The following is a 25,092-nucleotide window of genomic DNA, read 5'->3' on the forward strand; positions in this document are numbered from 1 at the left end:
ACAGGATAGCTGGACTTCCAGCTCAAGGAGCAAGGGATCCCCTAGGTCCCTCTGCATCACACACATGCACACACACAAGCTAACGCAGACTCTCCCTGTCTGGATGTTTCCCCTCAGGGTGGGATCTTCTGACACCCTGTCCGACAGAACATGGTGGCGGGGGGGGGGGCGGGGAGGGTAGGAATAGAGCAATAAAGAGCCCACAGGAATAACCAGTAGCTGTTTCCAGAAGGTCATGGCAGTTCAGGAGAAGTCTCCCTCCGAAGTGGGGCTCTCTTCCCTTCCGACATTCCTCTCTGTAACTGAGTGCCCAGCATAACCCATTGCAATTCAGTGAGCCCACATATTTACTGATGCCGGGAACAGGGACTAGGAACCCAGAGCCGTAGGCTCCAAGGCTGGAGGTTTCCTGTAGTAGGTCACTACTCCTTTTGAACAGTTTCTTCTTCAGGAAAACTAGAATTAGGAAATACTTCAGGGCAGAGCTTAGGAAAGCATACATCCTGGGGCACTTGGCTAGCTCAGTTGGTAGAGCATCCAACTCTTGATCTTGGGGTTGTGAGTTCAAGCCCCGTGTTTGGGGTAGAGATTACAAGAAAAGAAGAGAAGAGAAGAGAAGAGAAGAGAGGAGAAGAGAAAAGAGAAAAGAACACATCCTGATCTTGTAAAAACCCGTTCGGTAGTATAATACCACCACGGTGATATTTTCTGAGTTAGGGTTAAAACGGAGTCTGTTCTCAAAGAGTATTTTACTCCTTGAGAGTATGAAAGGATGAAAACAAGAAGCACACAGAAGATGGGCACGCAACACAGATGACATTAATGGTACAAATAGTGAGGGGGTAGGCAGAACAGATAAAGAGCTTATTACATCATGAGGATGGGTTATTAAGAGCATGTTAGGTTTCCCCTATACTCCTGGGAGCAAATCTTTCTAGTTTTGTAAATAGGAGACCATGAGGGGCAGAATAATTGTGGAGAGAAGGAGATGCCCCTGGTGACAACATCCAGAACAAGACTAAGCTGTGGCCTTTTCCATGCCCCTCCTCCTGCCGTCGCCAGTCAGAGGCTGACATGTGAGGCTCCTGCTCATCTCCCACCAGACCAGGGTGAGGAGCGGAGGTAAGGGCTGGGGGAAAATGGGAGGTTTCAATGAATAGGAAGGCAAGAAACGGGAGTTCAAATGTACCACCAGATAAAATTAAGAAGCAGTAAGGGCTGAGTATTCAGGAGACTTGACCATCCCTCCTTCCCCCAGGTGCTCCCTGTAGGTGAAGTGCATCAGACCCGGGGAAGGACGTTGGTCCGACAGGGACAGATTCTTTCCTGGCCCGGAGCACAGGAGCCCTGGTCTCTCTCTTTGTTACATTACACTCTAGAAATTCCAGGGTGAGCTCCTCCGGGTTCAATGGGAAGATGGAGACCAGAAGCTCCTTTTTCCCTTCTCAATAACTTTTCTAGCCTTTGGAAACACTCCTTGATCTGGGAGACCGGCTGACCCGTGACAGAGTGAATGACCCTGGTGGGATTTTTTTCCAAGGGGACGGCTGGGGCGCGGCCCTCAAGGCTGCTGGGAAAGCCCTCAGTCAGGCCTGACTGAAGGAGGTGCTGCCCAGCTGGAGCGCTAAGGGATGAAGATTTCTCTTCCAGCCAAGAGCTTGCCTGTCCCAGCTGACTGTGGGGGCAGGGGAGCCGGGCAGCAAGGCCAAGTAGGCCTTGCAGCCTAGGTGGCGCTATTTCCCTATTTTTAGGTCAAGCGGCTGCACGAACTTCCTCGAGGTCCCTAGTCCTGCTCCTGGTTTGCTGGCTTGCTCGTGTAAACCACCTTATATTATTTTTTTTTCTAAAAATACTCCAAAGCAATTGAAAGAGTCCCTTCTCCCACCAGCCAGCCCTGGCCCCAGCCCCGGCCCCGGGGAGCGGGCGGGTAGGCGGGGAGGTGGGCCACTGCTTTATTAAACACAGGGAAAACTAATATTTACGGAATAAAATTTATGGAGCAGCCACGAGAATTCGACCCTTTTATGTGCATGTGGGGTGGGGGTTGGGCCAGGCTGGGGGCCTCAGGGAGGGGCCCAAGCCAGGGGGCAGGGCTGGAATACAGCCTGGCTAGGCCAATTTGTCGAGGCAGGGATTTCCCTGGAGTTGCCCCAGGATTCTCAACCACCACCCGCAGCTCTGAGGGGCAAGAATACCCACCCAAGGCAGAGCCTCCAGGAGCAATGTTTCTCTAAGGATGTGTTTAGGCGAATCCCCACGGAGGGAGCAACCTTTGGGGTAAAGGGGGCGGTGTCAGGGAGATCACTAGGCATGTTCTTACTTAACCTTTTAAAAAAAGTCACGCATTCTTTTGAGAACACGAAAATGTTATGATCTTAGAATTTTACTCACAATTTTAGGGGATTCACACACCCGAGCCCCCTCTGATTAAAAATGCATGCTCTTAGGGCACTTGGATGGCTCGGTTGGTTGAGCATCCAACTCTTGATCTCGGGGTTGTGAGTTCAAGGCCCTCATTGGGCTCCACGCTGGGTGTGGAGCCTACTTAAAAAAAAATTAAAAATTAGAAAAAAAATGCATGCTCTTGAAACCGTGGTTTTAGCACAGAGGGATTATCCAGGGTGAAGGACGCTTATTTCCTCCCTCAGCTGGCTGGGGAAGTCTTCCTATTTTTTATGTGGTCTCATACCTCATCCATGCCAAAATCTGGCTGTCTAAATTATGCCAAAAAGAAACTAGGGAAGAAAGTGAGCCACCTGATAGATTGTTTTTACATAGTCCTCAGTTCACTTCAACGACAGTCCGGATAGTGGGGCGCATCTTGGGGTGCTGCGGTCTGGAGGCAGAGTTATTGGTGGTGACTTAGAATGAGCCCTTGGGGGACTCTCAGACTCTGCCGGTCGGGGAAAGCATGGGGGTCCTGGAGTCCTGAGAGGCTCTGCCGTGAGGAGCCTGTAGGAACCAGAAGATCCTGCTGAAAGGAGGCAGGTGCATAGGAGAAGGGTGGTTCCAGCGCAAGACAGGAAAGAAGGCCTAACACCCTTCCCGGAGAATGTCTGTCAGTCATATATACACAAATGCAGTTAAGAACTCAGAAGTCTGGGTTTAAATGCTGGCTGTTACTTATTAGCTGTGTGACCTTTGATAAGTCACTTAATCACTTCAAGACTCTATTTCCAAGCGGGTGAACAGTATCTTCCTCCTCTGATGCTGAGAGGATTCAATGTCAGGCACTTATCAGAGCACCTGGTGTATATTAACCGCTGAGTAACTGTTAGCTGCTTATTATTAGTGCTGTTCTTCTTATAATCATTATTATTTTATTATCGCTTGGGTTGTCCTCTCCCCATGACCTGACCTAAGGACAGAAACACCCGTCCCAGACAGAGAAGGCGTGGGGATGAAGAGGCATTTGACCATCGTAAGTAAATAAACCAGGAGAGGCCTCTGTGGGTTCTGCCCCGACTCCTTCCTCCACCTGACAGCTCCCAGGGAACATCTGAGCTCAACTTCCCTTCCTGTCTCTCCAAAGTAATGTTTCAGATGGTCTGACCTGTCGAGGAAAACCTAGCAGGAAAGGCCAAGGGACTTTGCCAGTCCTGGTCTGCTAAATCTTGCCAGATCTGCCTGAAGAGTTGACTTTCTAACGAAGATGCCGCCTATCTCATACAAACTTTGTCTTTTTTCCTGCTAAGGCCAATTGTGTTGTCTCAGAGAACTCTGTGGCCATTCCTGCTCCCTGCTGGCCTGCCTTTTCAAGTTCTTCTAGTTGCCATGTTATCTGAAGTGGCATGAAGGATGGGAGAATAAAATCCCTTTCTCTCCCACTCCAGTGGGAAACTACCTCAGCCCTTGTGCTCAGAGCTCTTTATAATTTCAATCCCAGATTGTGGTTTAGTCTGTTGTCTATGCCTTGGAAACGGACAAAAAAACAAAAAACAAAAAAACACCCTACATGACGTTGGGCAGAGGAGAGCAGCAGTGATCTGTGCTGTGTTGTGCCCGCCACGGAGAGAGTTCTCGAGACCAAAGTTCCCAAATGGAGGCTTAGCGCAGGCCACGAGAGAAGCATGAGAAGAATCTGAAGGAGCAGACTGAGGGCCTAAACTTCATCTAGAGACAACAATGGGTGGGGCCCAGTAAAGTGAAAGAGCTTGGTCATATGTTCCACAGAATAAGCAATCTCGAAAGCAGGGGAGTGTGAGTGCTTTTTATTCCAGGCTTGAGAGAGAAGTGGGTCTCTGAGGAGCTACGGACTCTTGAGAAAGATGGACAAGGCTTCCTGAGCACGTTGTGCCTTTTTTGCTGACTTGTCCTCTGCACATAAAGTCCATGGTAGGATCCTGGGTCTGGGGAACCTCCAACAAAAGAGAGGAAGGTATGGGATTCTCAGAAGCTGGCTTCCACTCGGCTAGGGAAGGCCAATGCCCAGCGGATGGGAGCCCAGATTCCCTGGGTTAACAGTACCCACGCCTGTCCGCGTGAATTTCTGTTACTTCAGCCTTGCTGTGGGGCCTCTGACTATGTAACCCCGCACTGGGGATACTGTTGCTACAGGAGCTCCTCTCGAGGTGACACGAGGAAACTATTCTCCAAGCCCATTCTCCGCAGTCGGGACAGGGACAGGTTAACTGAAGAGCCCCCTTAGCTTCTTCCTCTTGACCTTTGACAGCTGAGGTCTGTGCACAGGGCCTGAAGTACCCTAGAATGAAAAGGAACCCGAGTTAATAGAGGTGTTTGAACAGATCCATTTAAGTCAGGAGAGGAACTTCCTTGCTCCCACGGCCCTGGTGGGGATGAGGGGCTGACACAGGTGTTTTGAAGTCTCTGCCAGACAGTGAATGTGACACAAGACTTCATGCCATGCATACATCCCTTCTCCCCTAAGGAACAACCTCACAGACCATCACTGGAAGTGGCATAAGGAAGAAAAGGAGTCACGGTCCTTCACTTAGTACAGGGAAGATGCAAAAGACCATGACTCCCCTATCTAGAAATCCGTCATCTGGCGGCCTGCTCACAAATATCCTCCAATATTAAGGCAGCACCTCCACTAAGTGACAACTCCAAGGACCTCTGGTTCAGGGGCTGCAGGTGCGTGACTCACTGGGGGTTCTTTCTCAGGCACTGGGAGGGACGGTGCTGGTTCTTCCGGCTGGTTCAGAAGTTGGTTTTCGGTCCCTTGTGGGGAGGCACTGCTTGAGGGCTGAGGATCTCCTGAAATCAGAAAGATCAAGGGAACACAGTGATAAATGCCTTCTTACCAGGGAGGCATTAGCTTTTAGCAAGCATTCTGAGCAAGGCCAGGGTTTAGTACTAATATATAAACAGATGGAAGTAGCTATAAATCCAACTTCCAGCTGACTCTCGGAAAGCCCCGTTTTTACTCTGAAGATTTCCCGCTTCCACTAGGTAGGAGAGGAGTTTCTTTGACTCAAAACAGCCAACTGCTCCTCAACAGACAGGTAGAGAGATGAGTCTTTCTTCTGGTCCTCTCACTAATTCTCCTAAGCACCTAGACCAGTTCCAGTGGAAGTTTCTGCAATGACGGAAATGTTCCGCATCTGCACTGTTCGACTTGGTAGCCGCCGGCCACGTGTGGCTACCGAGCAGTTCAAGTGTGGCTACAGCAAATGAGGAGAGGTATTTTTCATTTTGTTTCATTCGTATTTAATTTAAATAGTCACAAGGGGCGAGAGCTACCATATTGGACAGCACAACCCTACACCGTAACTCTAACCCCAGGGAGACCAAGTACCTTTGGAGCTACTCACCAGTGCCCTGATGCTTCTGTCTCCCTTGGATCTCTTGTCTGGTGACTGCCATATACAGACTCTGTAAATTCATGACAAAGGGCCTTCCATCACCTACACTGCATGCCTCTGGTAGTTTCTATAGGGGAGCGGAGACGCGGTTATTGGTTATACTATATCACCAGAGAAAAGGAGTTTGATATCCCACTGGCAGAAGTGGCATCGACCCCAAAAGAATTTATATAGAGAAGTTCGATTCAACATAGGACGTCCATACCCATACCTTGTTGGGAACAGTATAAAGACCTCTCCTGAGGTCTTCTCTAATACGCAACTCCAAATGTCTATCTTTAATTCCCCCAATACCTATTATGTTTTCCCATGAATACCCCTGGGGTATTCACCCAAGAGTCTCTAGGCTCATTCTTCCAAAGGGATGACCTCTGAGAGGGCTGTTTTAGGAAATCATCTTTCCTAAATTGTCCCTGAGCTGTACAGATCACTGGATTACTTACATTCACTCCTACTAAAGTTCCACACTAGAGAGAAAAGGGATGAAATGCAGGAAAGGGGAGAACAGGCAAAATGGGAATGACAGACTGAGAGACAAGGGTAAATTATGGAGCCACGGTGTTCAGTTGGAGGAGATGGGGTGACTAAAGTGTGCCAAGTTTGGAGGCTTCCCTGCCATTTTACATTGCTTTACTGCAATCCATGAACCCACAAATGGGGGCGACCATTCCCCCAAGAGGGGGGAAAACTGGTTCTTGAGGGGTGAAAAAAATCTTACTCTTTTAAAGTATGAAACATCAACATACAGTACACAAACAGAATTTTACTCTATCTGTGGTATTAAAATTTCCTGAGGGGGAGTGATTAGGAAAAAGTATCTTAGAAAGGCTCCTGAGCAAGGTGATGATGGGGAGAAAGTTGAGAAATGCAGCTACCATCACACTCTATGTACCTGTTTCCTTCGCTGTGAATGAACTGTGGATTTTATATCCACAGGAAAATGCTTTGCCTAGTTCAAGTTTCAGGCATTTGGCTTAACGGCTGTAGGCGGAAGCAAGTGCAGTAAAAACGAAGACGAAGGCATATGATATCCCAGGGTCCCGCACCTGGCTGTGCTTCACAATCTTGGAAAGGACCCAGAGTTCCTTCACCTGTGCAGGCAAATCGTCATGGTTCCCAGGCAAGCTAGCAGGTCTCTAAGGGAAGCCATGCCACCAGCTCACAGGGTACCCACCCAAGAATCCTGGATGGACCCACAGCTCACGTCAAGGGCACTTGCTCTGTGCTCTAAAGGCATTCACTTCTGAAAACCCGCCGTGGGAGAAGGATGGAAGAGAGAACACAGGAGAGGTTCCGTTCCTTCCAGAGAAGGATGGAAGAGAGAACGCTGAACCACAGTCAGGACTCTCTCTCCCTGAGGATGGTGGGATCTGAAATATGTGTTGATCCTCAGGAAATGCAGCATCCATTCGTACTGCAACCCTACCTCCGTAAGGTCTCTATCAGGCTTGGACTTTCCCGGGAGACCACCGATAAAGTCAGAACTTGGCTTCTGGCCAGCAGTCACTGCAGGAGTGAAAGGGCCCTGAGGAGCAAACTGAAAAGGGAAGGCAAACTCTCAGGCCATACACTTTGACCTCCCCTCACTCTCCTTAATTTCAGCTTCCCCAAGCCACATGCTCCAAAAACACGTCCTCTGCTCTCCAGCCAGACAGCCATGACAGCGGAGAGGCCAACAGCTGTTCTCCTTCCTCACCTCTCCTGTCTCCGGGGCCGCCCTTCAGATTGCTCACGAAGCGTGGCCTCTCTCAGGCTGCGGCACACAGGGCTTGCTAGGCCCTTCGCTGTCTGTACAAACGGGCGGGGCAGAGTCTCAGTGGTCCCAGCTCCCCGCCCCCGCCCCTTCTATGGAACCAGACAGACTCCTACATTTTTTAGGGCAATCTTGAGCCAACTCCTGTACCGAGTCTCACAGTGAAGGGGCAGAAATGAAAGGCCATAAAGCCAGTGCTGTCCCGTATCTTGGACCTTCCTCCATCCTTCCCTGTCTCTGAGAGATCTGGTCCTGCAGTTGTTGCCGAAAGTTATCCCACCTGAGTACTCTCAGAAAAGTACCAGAAAGAGAATATTGGAGGCTGCCTGGGCGGTTCAGTCGGTTAAGCGTCTGCCTTTGGTTGATCCTGGGATCAAGCCCCATGTCCTGACTCCCCACTCAGCAGAGAGTCTGCTTCTCTCCGTCTCTCTCCCTCTCTCTCTAGTAAATAAATAAAATGTTTAAAAACCAAAAGAAAGAGAATATTGGTACATTTGCTGTATATTTCCTATATGTTAGACACAGTTCTAAGAATTTAAATGTATTGATGCATTTTGTCTTATTCCCTGCTGTTTCCCTGGCACTTGGACTGTAGTCGGGCTCTATAACCACTTGTGAATGAATGAACATGGTCGGCACGGTATGACCCCATTTTACTGAGGTGGTTCCAACTAGTAAACAGAGCAGGATTAGAATCCAGACAGGCTGACCTCAGGGCCGACGCATATAATGACTACCCTATTTACTTCTCTAAATAGCAGAATTTTAGTCCCAAGGGCCATACAGCCTTTCCCAGGATCACAACCATCTGTGCCTCCCATCACAGATCACTTGCCTCAATTCCCATCCAGCTCAAGAACAAGCTCCCTCGGGTGACAAAACAGAAGTGAGGAGAGAATCTGGAGGTTCTACCTGAAAAGCTGGCCTCACCTGGAACCCTCCGGGGCTGAGGCCATCCCTCAACCCTAGCCCAGCCATTCCGATCACTGATTCCATGCGCATTATCCTCACACTATGCAAGGAAAAGGAGGTTGGAGAGGCCCGAGCTTGGGAAGGAGAAACATTAGCTCCCTGTGCAGGACAATGGCAGGGGCGAGCTGGGGCAGGCCACCAAGATCAAAGGGAGAACAGCGGGGTCAGAACTAAGAAAAGCAAACAGCAGTGCCCCCCCCCCCCCCACCGTAAGTATGAAGGAGCCAGGAGCAAGGTGTACCAGCCACAAAGCGGGTCACTGCCCAGAGTGGAGAGGGGAAGAAGAGACAGGTCGGTCTCCTGTGGAATGCGTTCATCTGATGAACCCAGAATCAATTCCACGCAGCAAAAGGCTATTGAGATTCTACCATGTGTTAGGTACTACACGACGGGGGGCGAGGGAAAGAGATGCACCCTTCCCTCCTCAGAATGGGGCTGAGTTAGCCAAAGATAAATAAGTCAGAGTCCCTGCCTCAGGGAGTTTATATTTGGGTGTGAGGAATAGGCAGATTTCAGGTTTTTTCCCAAGTGTTATGCTATCACAGAGTCAGAAACAAAGGGTAATAAGAACTGGAGAAGAAGAAAGGAAGGAATTCTGACCGTCCAGCAAAAGGCCTGGGGCAGGATTGGGGGGTGGTGAGGGGATGGGGGTGACATAGGCCAGCCTTGCGAATGTGGGGAAGTATTTGAATCACAAAGGTGTGAAAAGACAGGATATGTTGATGTATCTCATGGGAAATAAGACCAGAAGACTAAGTTCATACCTGCCAGATTGCTAAGGGCTTGGTGTTCTAAACTAAGGATATGCCCCTGGAAGTTTCTTTTTGTTTCACAAAGTGGCTTTCTCTACTACACCCGTGCTTGCCAAGGCTTGCTTGGCTCCGAATGACTATTGAATCAAGGGTGAGGGGCCAGAAGCATCCTCTGGGTTTGCCTTCATAGGCTTTCTGCTCCATTTCGTACCTCTTCACTAACTGTACTGCTAGACTGTGATTCTTCAGTGGGCAAAACAGAGCTACATTTCTCTCCTATCTCCAGTTCACTGGGACTTTGGCCCCTGCCGTCTGGCCATATCAGGAGCTTTAGGAAAACCAAAGCTACAGAAATCCTATAGGGCAGGGACGCCTGGGTGGCTCAGTCGGTTAAGCGTCTGCCTTCAGCTCAGGTCATGATCCCAGGATCCTGGGATTGAGTCCCACATCGGGTTCCCTGCTCAGCGGGGAGCCTGCTTCTCCCTCTCTCAGCCTGCCACTCTCCCTGCTTGTGTTCTCTCTCTCTCTCCCTGACAAATAACTAGATAAAATCTTAAAAAAAAAAAAAAGAAATCTTATAGGGCATTTTATTTCCCCTTCTTTTCCTACTGCAGCCCATTTCTGTTCTTGGTGCCCAAATTCCCCCTCTTTAGTGGAGATGTGTCTGTAACTTCCATCACCACCATGAGGTCTCAAACTCACTCCCAGTGGTCCAGAAACTCCAAGGCTCCCTCCTGCTCACTGACCCCAGCAGGATCTGCTGGAGAGATCCCAATTGTTGCTTTCCATTAGAAAGAAGAGGCTGGTGGAGCACCTGGATGGCTCAATCGGTTAAGCGTCTGCCTTCAGCCCAGGTCATGATCCCAGGGTCCTGGGAATGCATCCTGCATTGGGCTCCCCACTCATCGGGGAAACTACTTCTCCCTCTGCCTCTGCCCCTGCTTGTGCGCGCGCTCTCGCTCTCTCTCTCTCTCTCTCTCTCCCGCTTTCTCACTCTCTCAAATAAATAAATAAATAATCTTAAAAAAAAAAAAAAAGAAGAGGTCAGATTTCCAGCCCTACTCTCCGCCCCTCCCCCCGCCCAATTCCATCCCTCCTTTCCCTGAGGCTGTTTCAGAAGAGAAACTTTTAGAATTCTGAGTAAGGAAAGGCCGGACTCTGACATCCTGCTCACCCTACTCAATATGGGCCCATGGCCCAGGAGACGGGTAGGGGACAAAAGAGAGAGAGGCCCCATGCAAACTGGAACTCCCCAGCATCAGCCTTGAGCAGGTCTTTGGGGCGGCCCCCAGCTGTCTTGGTAGCACATCCAGCCGGGCAAGGCCCTCAACACACAGCTTCCAGAGGGTAGAAGTTCCTCTCCTCCCTCCTGCAACCTGGTAAACTCTATGGGTAGCACTCACCAACTCCCTGCCCTGGAGAGCTCAAGCCTCCCTTTAGGAAATCATGGACATTTTCATCATTAGCTCCACGTAGGGTTAAGGGCACATTGGAAAATTCTTCTAAGGTCTCACGTTACCAAAGGGTTACCAAAATAAATAGAGAAGAACAAGAAAAATGGTTTAGGATGAGGATTCTAAAGGGAAAGACTCTAACAAACAGAACTCCTCCCCAGTGCTCCTCTCCACCCTCCATCCATTCACCCAACAAATATTTACTGACCCTCTACGGTGTTCAGGATGATTGAGATGCTGAGGATATAACAGATTGAACAAGAGATAAAAAAAAAAAAATCCCCTGCCCTCTTGAAGTCTACAATCTAGAGAGGAAGATCAACAATAAACATACAGCTGATTAAAACATATGCTCTATCAAATGGTGACAGCACCATGGAGAAAAATAAATCAGTGCAGGCATTATGGGAGAGGGGTGGGGATGTGTTACAATTCTGAATAGAGGCCAGAGAAGGCCTTGCTGAGATGGTAATGTTTTTAAAAGACCCAAACAGAAGTGAGAGAATGATCCACGTGGCTATCTGGGTCAAGGGACCAAGATTCCCAGTTTGCCTGGGTCTAGCCCTGGCTCACGCTTGTTGCTGTTTATTAACAGACGTCCCTTTCTCTCTTATTAGGTTCCAGTTTGCATGATCAATTAGATGGTCACCCTGTATCAGAGGACGAGCATGGCAGGTTGGTGCGTATGTGTCTGTGTGTTTATTTGAAATCATGAGTTAATGTAGTATGTTAGCTTCTGTTCTGTAAGATGGGGACCATGAGAGCTTATAGAGGAGTGAAATGATCTGATTTACATTGTAAAAGCATCACTTTGAGTGTTGAAGGACAGGAGAAGAAGTGGGCAGATCTTCTAAAGGCTGCTAGGATGATCAGGTGGAAGGTGGTGGGAGCCTGGTCCTGGGGGGCAGCAGGGGAGGTGGCGCGAAGTGACCAGATTCTGGGTGTATCTGAAGGTATGGCCAGCGGGGTTTGCCGATGGAGTGAGTGTAGTATTCGAGAGGAGTCAAAGATCACTCTGCTCCAGGGCCGAAGGTAGATGTCACAGGGGGATGACCCAGAAACCTAAAATAAATCCCTAGACCAAAGAAAACCTGAAATGACCCCTACGGCCACAACACAGACCCAGCTTTAGTAGCAAAAGGATGAGAGGAGAAGGAAAGATGAATCTAATGCCCAGGGGAAGTATCACAGTTTAAAAAGAGAAAGCCGGAAGTGGCTTCTCACTCAAAGAGGAAGCAGCAAGATTATCCAGGGATTAGAAAAAAAATTCTTAGAAGAAAAAAGAGAGGGCGCCTGGGTGGCTCAGTTGGTTAAGTGACTGCCTTCGGCTCAGGTCATGATCCTGGAGTCCCAGGATCGAGTCCCGGGATCAAGTCCCACATCCGGCTCCCTGCTCGGCAGGGAGTCTGCTTCTCCCTCTGACCCTCTTCCCTCTCGTGCTCTCTGCCTCTCATTCTCTCTCTCTCAAATAAATAAATAAAATCTTAAAGAAAAAAGAGAAGTAGAAATAAGCTTTAAGTTCTGGCTTGAGAGCCCAAAGACTTGGATTTGTACCTTAGGTCTATTTGCTAGCGGGAACATTTTGGGCAAGTTATTATACTCAATCAAGGTCTGATTCTTGAGAGAGAGAGAGAGAGAGAGAGATGGAGGGATGGATAGATGGACAGGGGAGGGTGCTGAGACTAATAATCTCTATGTCAGGGTTCATGAAAGGATTAAATGAGAGAGTAGGGTAAGTACCCAATTAAAGTCCATCCCTTTCCTCTGCGAGGCACACTGACACTTTTCTTACCTGGCCCTGGTCCAGTGCCAAGGAGGCTCAAGAAAAGACTTAATGCTATAGTGCATACAAAGAAACCAGGTCCGACCCAGTTATTAACCCTTCCCTGCTCGAAGCATATGCTCTTCCAACAACTCAATGACTAATCAAAGTCCAGGGCAGGGACCCACGGTCATGGAAACCCTGGCTGGTAACCTGTGGGTCCTTCACTGTCCACCATCGCCACACGAGCCCCCCCCGTCAGACGCTGGTGAGGACCATGGCTGCGTGGCTTCTGTACCAGCAGGTTCTAGCTTTAAATCCTCACTTTGCCAGTCAGTGGCCTCCTCCCCAGAAAAATGAGGATAGCTACCCATACCTATTTTCAAGAGATTGCTAGAAGGGTCACACGCAATAATACAAAGGTTGTGCGCTCGGCATAGATGATGTCTCCTTATCTCCCCCAAAGCTGCTCTGTTGCTTCTCAAAGATCTTCTTTGTTCTCCCAAAGTTCAGGACCTCCCTGAGAGGTCCAGGTCTCACTTCCATCCCTCTCACTCTCTTTCTGGCGGGGTGGGTGCCATAGTGGAGAGCAAAGCTAACCTCCCCAGAGGCACATGAAGCACAAGCAGCTTGCTCCCCAAAACACTCCAGCGGAAGTATTCCACTTAGCCCCACCTGTCTGAGGACACTTCAGCCGGGGGCCCTTTCTCACCACCCCTTCCTGGCCCCGAATGAGCCTTGTGCAAGAGGCTCCGCCAGGCCATTTCCAAACCAATACACACTCAACAAAGGCTATTGGGAAAGCAGAAAAACACAAGCTGCCGATCCGTCATCCACACAGTGAACAGATAAATGTATTTTGAAGGGATTAATCTCGGCATGTCTTCAGAATCTGAGAGGAAAAAAAAAAAAAAAAAAACATTACCAGGACACAGAAAAGAGACAGGGTGGTGATGTCCAGGTTTTTCAGAGACAACCAGCTCCCTCTCCCTCCTCCCTCCCTTCAATTTCCACAGCAGCTGGCTTGGATGAGCTGTCTGAGTTTCAGGCAAGATCCAGCCTCTGTCTCCTCCCTCATAGAATACCCCTCGGATTCGGATTCTCTCAGCCCGCTGATTGCAAATCTCGCTGATTTGGGAGAGCACACAGTACCCTAAGCGCACAAGGCGTGCTGCCCTTGAAGATGGCACGTGAAGACCAGACAGCTGAGGTTGCTCCTGTGTTTGGTCTGGCTTAGGTCTGTTTGGGTCTGTGCCATGCCAGGCCTACCCTGACCATTCTGGCCGCCGCTGCTGACCTGGCGCTGGTCTCCCCATAGCCCCTAGCTCCCAAGCCGGGCTCTGTGAAGGAGAAGGCACAGACAGGCCTGAACTTCATCTTGTGTTTGGGAGCCTGCAAATCCATTGCAGTCCACCTTGCCCCTCCCCACGCTAAAACAAGGCAGGGGAACGGCGGCACACATACATGCATACATTCAGGCATGCAGGTCTGCAATCTAGTCAAATCATTAAATGACTCTCTTTGCAGCCTGCCCTTCTAATGGGGTAGTTTTGCTGCCTCTCTCTCTCTCTCTCTCATGGTGCCAGAAATACAATGGAGATAAGATATGTGCACAGTTCAAAACAGTTTGAGATAAAGTCCAGTCCTACTTATATTATTCAGATTTTTCTGGTTCCTCTTGAGGCCCAGCTAGCTCCCTGAGCTGTACAGTCAGAAGAGATGAGAGATGGGAGAGAGACTATGAAAGAGATGTCCAAATGGACAGCCTGGGGGCACCTGGGTGGCTCAGCTGGTGAAGCGTCTGCCTTTGGCTCAGGTCATGATTCCGGCGTCCTGGGATCGAGACCCACATAGGGCTCCCTGCTCGGAGGGGAGCCTCCTTCTCCCTCTCCCCATTGCTCATGCTTTCTCTAATTAAAAAAAAAAAATCTTCAAAGAGACAGCCTGAATAATATCAGTAAGATTAACATTTTGGGATGCTTTCAGTGTATTAGGTACTAAGCTAAGCATTTTAATGCATTATCTCAATTAATCTCCACAGTAGCCCTATCAGCCAGGCACTAAGATCATTCTCAATTTATATATGAGAAAACAAAGTCTCAGAGAGGGTAAGTGACCGAACCAAGGCCACAGCTAGAGAGTGGCAGAACGCTGAAGTAGAAGACCCAGGAGGCCGAACTCCAGAACATACCCTTGATCCACTATGTCACACTACCTCTCAGAGTCACCCAGGGAGACAGGCATTCCTCCCTTGTGCTCCTGCCTCCCACTTCCCCAGAAGAAGGCTGCTGGTCCCCATTCTGAGGCCTAGTACTAGAAGCTAGCCCTCACCTGCTTCTTAAATCCCCAAAGAGCCCAAGAGGCTGAGAGAGGGAAAAGACGTAAGGCCCTCCAGAGAAGGAAAGCCTTACTCAAGCCCTGGAGGGTCCTCCGATGGGACTAGAAAATCAGCAAAAGGAGTCTCTGGTATAGGGAGGCTCTAGACTCAAAATCTCCTTTTAAAATAAGTACAGCCCCTCAAAGTCATAGCAGGAAGGCCCCTCAGCTCTGCCCCAAAAGAAAAATAATGGTAAAGGGAGTGGGAGTGGAGGTGGGGGGAAGGGGCCGCTGCGCTCATAAGAGCCCTTTGTGGTGGCTGCCCCTGAAAGGGGGTTTTGCTAGACAAGGTGGAACTTCTCAAGGTGACAAGCAAATGGTACAGCCTAAGCTGTGACCCTTTGCTCGCTCCATAACCACCCCTCCCCTTTGCAGGGCCGAGCCTACACTGTCCCTGAAGCCCCACCCAGCCCCAGCACAAATCGGGGCTTTCTAGTCTGGAGAGTGCCTAACAAGCAGCAAAGGGGCTGGGGACCAGAGTGGTTTCCTGGGGGGGAGGAATCCTCGGAGCCCCTCAGAAACTACGGTAGCGGCTCTCACTCCTGCTCCAAGAACAAGCAGCTCCTGTCAGCTCTGGCTCAGGGAGGGGCTCTGGCCAGCCTGTTCGGGAGACAAGCAGTCTGAACGATGGTCAAGCACCTCTCTGGAGTTCAGCCACCTCACCATCCTCTTCCCAAATGGATATGAAACCGTGTGGTAGAGATCAGAAAGAAAAAGCGTAAGGTTTAATAACAACAAAAATCACAACTACGGGGCAGGCACCTGGCTCTGAAAGTTCTGGATCCCTGCCCTGTGCCACGAGCATGTTCAGGAGTGCAAATTTCAGGGGGTTTTTTTTTCCTGTTCAAGGGGAGAAGAGAGGACAGTCAGCTGGGTCTGCAGGGCACAGAGGTGATTTAGAGGATCTGCTAGTATTCTCTGTAGGACCTCTACCACTAAAGGGATTCCCTTTCACTCCAGATTACACGCTTGACAGCTGGGAACACAGCCCATGGTGGCTGTCATTCATGGGCTCCCTGCTCCCCATCCCCCGCCTGCTGCCTACTCCCTGTAGGGTGACACAGTGTCCTGTCTACCCTATGAAATCTTACTCTGTAGGGTGATACACCGCCTCCCCATACACACCCATGTACACACACACGCTCGTGATAAGGGCCTGATCATGACCTTAGGTAGGTGAAGATTGAACAGGACACAATCACAGGGGAAAAGCCTGATAAATTGGACTCCACTAGAATTAGGAACCTCTCTGCTCATCAACAGACACCACTAAGAAAGAGCAAAACAGCAAGCTACAGAATGGGGAGAAAATGCCAGTAATGCACATAACCAACAAAGGACTCGTTTCCAGAATAGATGGAGAATATATGAAACATTCTTAAAAATCAATATGAAAAAAACAAATCACCCAAGGGAAAATGGACAAAAGGCCTGGTCAAATCTAAATGACCTACAATTACATGAAAAAGTACAGAACCTCATTAGTCACTAGGGAAGTTAAAGCCACAATAGGGCACCGCTGCATATTTACTATTATGGCCAAAAGGGAAGGGGCAGACGGTTCGTGTTGCCAAGGATGTGGTACAACCAGAACTCTTAGATGATTCTTGTATGAGCCCAAACTGACACAGTCACTTTGGAAAACTGTTTGGCAGTATCTACTAAATCTAAACATGTGTATAACTGGGTGCCTGGGTGGCTCAGTTGGTTGAGCGACTGCCTTCGGCTCAGGTCATGATCCTGGAGTCCCAGGATCGAGTCCCGCATCGGGCTCCCTGCTTGGTGGAGAGCCTGCTTCTCCCTCTCCCTCTGCCTGCCTCTCTGCCTGCTTGTGCTCTCTCTCTCTATCTCTGTCAAATAAATAAATAAAATCTTTAAAAAAAAATAAACGTGTATAACTATGAAGCAACCCTCCCAATTCTATGTATATATCCAATGCAAATGGATAAATAAATTGTGCTATGATCTTACAATGAACTATTATCTGGAAATGAAAATTAACAGAGTGCTGGTCACCACAACAAGGATAAATTTCGTGAACATTTTATTGAGGGAAAGAAGTCACACACAGAGGAGTATGTACCATAGAATTCCATTTATATGAAGCTCAAAACAGGTCAAAATAATCACACGAGAAGTCAAGATAGTGGTTACCCTTTAGAGGCGGTATGTACTGAGTACTGGAAACTTTCTAGTTCCTGATTGGGTACTGATTACATGGCCACGTGCATTTTGTAATAATTCTTCGAGCTATATGCTTATGATATGGGTACTTTTCTGTATATATCTTACACTTCAAGTTAAGACATTTATTAATAAAAGATAAACCACCATGAAAAGCAATTTGGCGGTTCCTCAAAAAGTTAAGTGTAAAGTTACTATATGACCCATAGCAATTACACTGCTAAGTCTACACCAAAGAGAACTGAAAACATATGTTCATACAAATACTTGTGCACACATGATCATAGCAGCATTATTCATAATAACCCCAAAGTGGAAATAACACAAGTGTCCGTCAGCTGATGAATGGATAAACAAAATGTGCTAGACCCATATAATGGCATAGTATTCTGCTGTAAAAAGGAATGAAGGACTGACACTTGCTTCAGAGGATGAGTCTTGAAAACACGTTAAGTGAAAGAAGCCAGACACAAAAGACCACATCTTGTATAATTCCATTTGTATAAAATACTCAGAATAGGCCAATCCACATAGAGACAAAGTAGATTAGTGAGTTCCAAGAGCCGGGGGGATTTGAGGAAATAAGGAATGACTGCAGATCAGTACAGGGATTCTTTTTTTCAGGGTGATGAAAAGGTTCTGGAATTAAAATAGTAGCTAGGGCAGCACAACCTTGTGAATATTGTAAAACTAGTGAATTGCACACTTCTGGTAAATGTTATGGTAGAAGAATTGGAACTCCACTTTCTAAAAGGATTTTTTTAAAAGATAAAGTCTCTGCTCTCCCTCTATCTGCTTCCCATTCTCTACTCAGTTTCCTCTTTGAGGAACAGACCTCTCAGGCCCCCAACAGGCCCGGACAACATTTAAAGGACATTAACGCAGTCAGTGTGGCAGATCCCTGCCCAGTGACCGAGTGACTGGACTTAGCACAGAATGATCTAGAGTCACACAGCCTTGGCTCTGAAAATAAGGCCGCCATTTACATATTCATTTTATTATCTTAGCTAAGTGACTTAATCTCTCTTTTTTTAAATTTTTTTTTAAAAAGATTTTATTTAGGGCGCCTGGGTGGCTCAGTTGGTTAAGCATCTGCCTTTGGCTCGGGTCATGATCCCGGAGTCCCAGGATCAAGTCCTGCATCAGGCTCCCTGCTCAGCTGGGAGTCTGCTTCTCCCTTTGCCCTTCACCCTGCTTCTGCTCTCTCTCTCGCTCACTCTCCCTCTCTCAAATAAATAAAATCCTTTTTATTAGAGAGAGAGTGAGCAGGAGAGAGAATCTGAAGCAGATTCACGCTAAGCGCAGAGCTCAACTCGGGGCTCAATCCCACGACCAAGAGATCGTGACTTGAGCCGAAACCAAGACTCAGATACTCAACTGACTGAGCCACCCAGGCGCCCTGTGACTTAATCTCTTTGAGCCTCAATTTTCTCTCTCTAAAACAAGTAAAATAACTCTTATCAATGAGGGTTGTTGGGAAAAGTGTTAAATGAGATTATGTGGGTAATGTGTTAATCCCATTCCCTTGAGTGTTCCAAGAATCTCTGCTCCTTGAAGGCAACCAGAAGCCCTTTAATTCAGCTGAATGGTATGGGCTCTGGAGTCAAAATGCTTCTGCTCAAATCCCAAATCCATCACTTTATCTTGCTAAGCCTTTGTTTCTCCAACGGCACACTGGCAATGATAATACTACCTGCATTACAGAGTTAACCATGAGGATTAGATGGTACATGGGAGGTGCTTGCTATGCTCCCCGGCACACAGAAAGCGCTCAATAAATATTAACTGCTACGATTCACTCAATCAGGTCAACAAAATTGTTGACACCGCCATATGGCGTGCCATGTCCTGAGGATAAGATGGGGTTCACTGCCTTCAAGAAGCTCATAGTCTGGTGGAGGAGTCAGATGCATAAACAAATAATTGTTCTCCCTGGCCAGCACACACTGGAGCCTTTGATTCTGGAACAGTCAGTAGCACTAGGTCTAAGGTATTATAAAACAAAGCTGGGTATGTGAGGAACGGTGTGGGGGGGGGGAGCCCGTGGTGAACACACTGACCATGAATCAACAGTAGACCCTCCCTTTTTTCTATAAATAGCTTCCAAGACTCTAGATACATAGGCACGCAGACTTCCTCCTTGGCATGACTTCTAGCCGGCCAGTTTAAGGGCATCTCCTAGATATCTGTTCTCAACCACCCCCCGGCCTAGGCATCTCCTAGATATCTGTCCCCCACTGGCTTCAAAACTGGCCCCTTCTCATCTTTCAGATCTCAGTTTAAATGCCACTTCTTCAGCTCCCCTGCCCCGACCATATCATCTAAAGTGTTTGCCCTTAGAGAAGTCTATTCTTTTCCCTCAAAACAATTAGAATAATTTCCAACTGTTTATTTGTTTATTCATTTTCTATCTCCTTGACCAGGCTGTGAGTTCCTAGAGTTCAGGTTCATTCTGCAGATATTCACCGAATGTCTACTACGTGCCAGGCTCTGAGGTATGTGCTGGGCACTCAGTTTGGGGGCACAGACATGGCCTTGTAGAGCCTACAGTCTATATTTGCTGCAGAGCTTTGGGATGGAAGTTGATCCCAATCCTGGCTGAGGACCTTCTTTTGGCTAGCCCAGTTAGATATGGGCCCTGGATTGCCAATTTCTCACTGAGTCCAAAAAGCAAGAGGCTGGAACTCTGGGGACTTCTGAGTTCTTCTTCCTTTTACATTCCTAGATCCCCACAACCCAGTAGAGTTTAAGTTAGGGCACAGAGCACAAACTCAGAGCCACTTCTGGCTTTTTTTTTTTTAATAAAGCTATCCATAGCAGCTCATAAGAGCAGAAACTACTGGCATCGGGCAAAGGATGTACTGACTGGGGGAGGGGGTGGGTTGGAGGTAGGGGTAGGGAGACGAGAATCTCCCTAAGTCCCGCAGAGAAGGAATAAGTCGACTTGGAGATTCTGAGCCCTGAGCACCTTTCAAATTCAATGCCCTGAGATTTTCAGATGGCAGCTTCCCACAGTCTGAGCTTCTCTATCATTGAGCCTGACTTCATCCCAAAGGTCGTTTGCTGCTAAACCCAGCCTGAGGTTCTAGGCGATGCTGAATTAGACTTTAGTAAATATATTCTGCTCCGGTTCTCTGGGAATAGGTAAAGGGAACACTGTTTTCCAGGACTGGGACTGGGAGATAATAACATTCAAAGGATTATTGAAAAAGCTGCTTTAAATTCTTTATTAAATAAACAAGGGAGTGTGCGCACACACACACACACACACACACACACACACACACACACACACACGGAATAAATCCTTGCTTAATAGCAGGAGATAATTCCCGAAAGCAGGATCAAGGAGAAAAATCTCAAGCCACAGAAACAAATACATTTATTCACTTGGCACCTTCTCTGAGCCAGATAATTCTAGGTCCAAAGAAATAAATGGATGATTGTGGGTTCAGCGAAATGTGTTCAGTTCTGGGATACAGGTCTAAGCCCAGTCTGCCCTGAGAGAGAACAGCAGAAAAGCAGGCAGGACTTTTCATCCTTGTCAGGGATGTCCCAACCCCACTCCCAAACTCTCTGCTCTTAACCTGTGTTGGAGGCAAACCAAAGCAGTACCATGGGGTGGGTCTGGAGGGTGGGGCCGGGGGAAAGACAGGTCCGTTAATTCAGATATTGAGCTGAAAACAGGAGGGAGATCTATAGGAAGCAGCCAACTTACAGCCTCCAGCCCAAATCACTGCTACCAGATCTACCAGAATTAGTGGCGGGACTGCAGAAAAGCTAGCGAGGAAAAAGTGTCAGGTAGGGAATGAGATTTTGCAGCGAAATCTATGTGAAACTGCCCCAGGGAAAGGAGATTTTCTGGAAATCTCTGCACTCAAATTCCTAACTCAGCCCCAGGTTAGAATGCATGTCCTCAGCATTAACCTCCCTTGCCCCTCTTTGAGCAGATAGTAAGTATCGTGTTGTTTTCCTGGCACAAAGACCGCATATCCTGGAAGAATACGCTGAGCCCATCTATGACAGATTGAACACGGAACCTATAATTTGGAGAAAATGCATGTGGAAAGAGTGGCTCTCCCAGGATCCATGATCCTGGCGGGGGGAAGAGGAGAATTTTTTTTTTTTCACTCAGCATTAAAATTTTACTATTATTCCAATTACAAACTGTGGTTCCTTGCCATACTAACATGATACCACTTAAACCATCAGTAGATCCCTTTCTGGATTCATAATGATCTATCCACATTCTACTGGTTTCTCTGATGATCAACAGCACATTTTTTAAAAGACTTTATTTTTAAGTAGTGTCTATACCCGACATGGGCTTGAACTCACAACCCAGAGATCAAGAGTTGCACGCTCCACCAACTGAGCCAGACAGGTGCCCCCACAGCACGTATTTCCTAGCTAGATGGTACAATATGACTATGGCAGAAAACTGTTCTCTGTATCAAATACAAATGACTTCAAAGTAAATTAAGGTAGCTAGCTTAGTTAAGCTCCCTGCTTTGGAAGTGTGTCTTGTCCACCCACAATGCCCCATAAAAGGGCAAGATGAGGGGGTCAAATCTGAACCACATCCCCTGGACTCAGGTAATTAGACCAACGGTGGACACCTGACCCAAGAGAACTCAATCCTTAGACCAACCAGCTTCTCGCCATCAGGTATGTGACCCAAAAGCCACGCAGCATGGATTCTTAGCCTTTTTTGTGTGCCATGGACTCCTACACAGCCAAGTGAAGGCTGACGACTCTTTTCAAATGCATACAATACAACATAGAAGATTACAAAGAAAACCAATTAATTAAAATGCTGTTATTCAAATATTTTTTACATGAGTGATATAATAATATATATACTTCTTTATTAATACATTAAACTACAAGATCTAGTAGTGGGTCTAATAACTCATAATTTCAAACAGCGATGAACATAAACTATATTTCATGATATCTGCAGCCACTATAAAATGATCTAAAAATATCTGTGATTTCTATTGGTGACAAAAATCACAGATGCCATTAATGCAGTAGTGGGTTTTGCTTAGATTTATAATAGAAGGAAAGGCCAAATGTCAGTTACAGGTTACTGAAGATAAGGTTGCAATCTGCTCCCCCCATCCAATTAATGAAACCCTGAATTCTTTTTTTTTTTTTAAGATTTATTTATTTAGTTGAGAGAGAGAGAGAGCATGAGCAGGCGCAGAGGCAGAGGGAGAGGGAGAGGGAGAAGCAGGCTCCCTGCTGAGCCAGGAGCCCGATGTGGGATTTTATTTATTGGAGACAGAGAGAGAGCATGCACAGGCAGGCAGAGGGGCAGAGGGAGAGGAAGAAACGGACTCTGCCGAGCAGGGAGCCCCATGTGGGGCTCGATCCCAGGACCCTGAGATCATGACCTGAGCTGAAGGCAGACACTTGACCAACTGAGCCACCCAGGTGCCCTGAAACCCTGAATTCTAAGTGTGGATGCTCAAGGGAACAATGGACCCCAGGGTAAAAAACTGATGTAGAGACTTTCACTGGATAACAGCAGATACTTAGAAAGGCCACACAGAGCTAGTCAGAGTGAACAACAAGACAAGCCAAAGCTGGGTGCCAGTCAATAATTTATAGGAGCAGAAGCCAACTGGCCAGCAGGTCGGCATGAGGGCCATAAAGGAGCAATCTTGGGATCCCAGAGAAAGAAGCTGTCTTTCCAGCCCCTGTGAGGCATGGTTAAGTGTCCTAAAATTAGGTACCAAGAGATCTCCCTGTGCTTCTTCAGTAAATTTCCCTTTCACTTAAGCTAATGGAGGAAATTTTTTTCCTTACAATTAATTGCCAAGATAATATTTATTTTATTTTATTTAACTTCAATTAATTAGCATATAGCATATTATTAGTTTCAGAGGTAGAGTTCAGTGACTCATCAGTTGCATATGCCGAGATAATAGTTAAACAAGGAAGCTTACTGACAGTTTATAATATGCTACGTATATTTGTGTATACTAATATTCCACTGGGTTATAAATTCCTTAATAGTGGAGACTCCGTACAACCTTAATTCTGTGAAGCCTGTAGCGGCTGGCTTCTGTGGGCCTGCTGCAGAAGACACTAATCATGTCCAGGGGCTCCCGGGAAGAGGGAAAGTAGACCTGGGCAGTCCATCTCTAGATATTTAGCCAGCAGGAGCCAGACGAAATGGAGCAGGGTGAAAACTCAATGAAGAATCCCTGGTACTACCTGAGTCATTGTGCATCTTTAGGTTTGGGGAGGGCAAGGGCAAGAGGGAGATATAAATGGCCAGAAGAAACCAAAGCTGTCAGAGGTCCTCTTGGGAAATGCATCTTAAATAGACATCCCATTTGATGGGGGGCAGGGAGGGACTGTGTCCTGAACAGCTTTCCTGTTACAAAACGAACACTCATGGTCAATGCCTCAGCTCGACCAGATGGATGTAGGCCTGGGGCCGCTTCTGTGGAGAAGGGAATAGAATGACCCTCGAGACTTCTCCAGCTGCTCTTCCCAACGTTCTTAACCCACTGAGGGTAAACAGGAAAGGACACGCAAGGGCAAAGGAACTGAATATTACTGTTAATTGCTTAAAAACGCAGTGGCTGGTGGGTACACGGTGTTTGTTTTCTTACCCTGTATACCTTAGATACGTCATATATTTTCTTTCATGGGTCCCAAATATTTTATAGCGAAAGTATCTTAAAAGACACAGTGAAAACCAGATCAAATCAAACATCCCAGTGAAAATGTGAAAATTATGTCACATAACATCTGCAGCGACTACCAGAGTCCAAGAACAGAAGTCCGTTGAGCGACATGCTCTCCAGCCTTGAACGAGTGTCTGGCCCCTCTGGACTCCGAGTTTAAGGACGGGCAAGGATTCCAAGGAGCCTGAGGTTCTAGGGGGAAAAAAAAAATTCTGGATACAAAGTCACTTTCCAGAAAGACAAGAAGCCCGCAGGTTGCAGGTTAGAAAGCTGAAGTGCTAGGCCCCAGTCACCTGCCCCCAGTTTAACTCAAAATACTCATTCATAACAGGGCACCTGCTAAAGCCACAGCTGGGGTGGCCATGGAGGGATGTGACCTCAAAGTGTCCAGTGAGGACTCTAAAATCCAGTGCCTAGGAAAAACTGAGCAGGGCCTAACGAGGCACCAGAGGAAGGTGGAGTACAGGGAGACAAAAGGGGAGGTTGAAAGATATGCTTCAAGTCAGAGCTCAACTCAGAACAGGAGTGCGGTCGCACTATGGGGGAGCGGAGGGTGGGTGGTGGGAGACAGGGTCTGGAGAAGGAGAGAAGCGGGAATCTGCAGAGGAGTCAAGACAGGTCTGATGAGGAGGAATTTGCCCTAAATGGATGTGATCAGGCCTGAGGTTAAAAGCTGCTTCCTGAGACTTCAGTCCCTCAGCCCAGGACTTCTCCCCACTCCTTGTCCTCTCTCCTGGCTACGATCCACGTACTCTAAGATCATTTCTAGGTATAGTACATCTCATGCTCTTTTGGATCTAGGTTTCACTGAGGAGGACAGGATGCCCTGGTTACCTAATTTAGCGCTTCCTACTGACACACTCCCCACTTCCTTGCAGGAAGCCATAACCTTGTGGGTTTAAGATTCCCCCTGAGTTTGCTAAACCCCTATCCTCAGGCTCAGTTAGGAGGCAAGGCAGGCAGCTCTGACACCAGGCTGACCCTAGGGAACAGAAGAGCTACTCCAGGGTTCATCTCCAGGTGAGGGGATGAAGGAAGGACCAAACTTAGGCTCTGGTTACAGGGCATCTTGAACACCTGCTGATAATAAAACATTATCTGTCAAGGCTTTGGCCCTCCAACCCTCCAAAACAGAGGAAGAGGGTGGGAGAGGAATTTTATTCCCTCTGATTCCCACCCCAGGGAGTAACAGCCCCCACCCCAACTCCACCCCAAAGGCCACTAGCCAGAGCAGAAGGGACCTGAGGGAGACTCTAAAGGAAGGACTGACCAAGGGACAAGGGACTGTATCGGCCCCTTCCTACAAAGCG

General features: G+C 47.8%; 1 protein-coding gene across 5 annotated transcripts in view; it reads right to left on the reverse strand.

Annotated features, from left to right (window-relative positions):
- Window positions 1–4,191: 4,191 nt before the first annotated feature.
- NHEJ1 (non-homologous end joining factor 1) overlaps window positions 4,192–25,092 on the reverse strand; it is a 77,513-nt gene continuing 56,612 nt past the window's right edge. For 3 of the 5 annotated variants that reach the window (XM_027588036.2, XM_035726469.1, XM_035726468.1), the window contains exons 6-8: window positions 5,775–5,892; window positions 5,108–5,217; window positions 4,192–4,702 (exon numbers count right to left, since the gene is read on the reverse strand). In XM_027588036.2, coding sequence (XP_027443837.1) covers window positions 4,628–4,702; window positions 5,108–5,217; window positions 5,775–5,892 — 303 coding nt within the window. In that variant the 3' untranslated portion in view covers window positions 4,192–4,627. The remainder of the gene's footprint in view (window positions 4,703–5,107; window positions 5,218–5,774; window positions 5,893–25,092) is intronic. The other 2 variants (XM_027588033.2, XM_027588037.2) reach the window with 1 other exon arrangement.

The sequence above is a fragment of the Zalophus californianus genome, chromosome 3 (genome assembly GCF_009762305.2).
Source record: "Zalophus californianus isolate mZalCal1 chromosome 3, mZalCal1.pri.v2, whole genome shotgun sequence".
NCBI classification, from domain to species: domain Eukaryota; kingdom Metazoa; phylum Chordata; class Mammalia; order Carnivora; family Otariidae; genus Zalophus; species Zalophus californianus.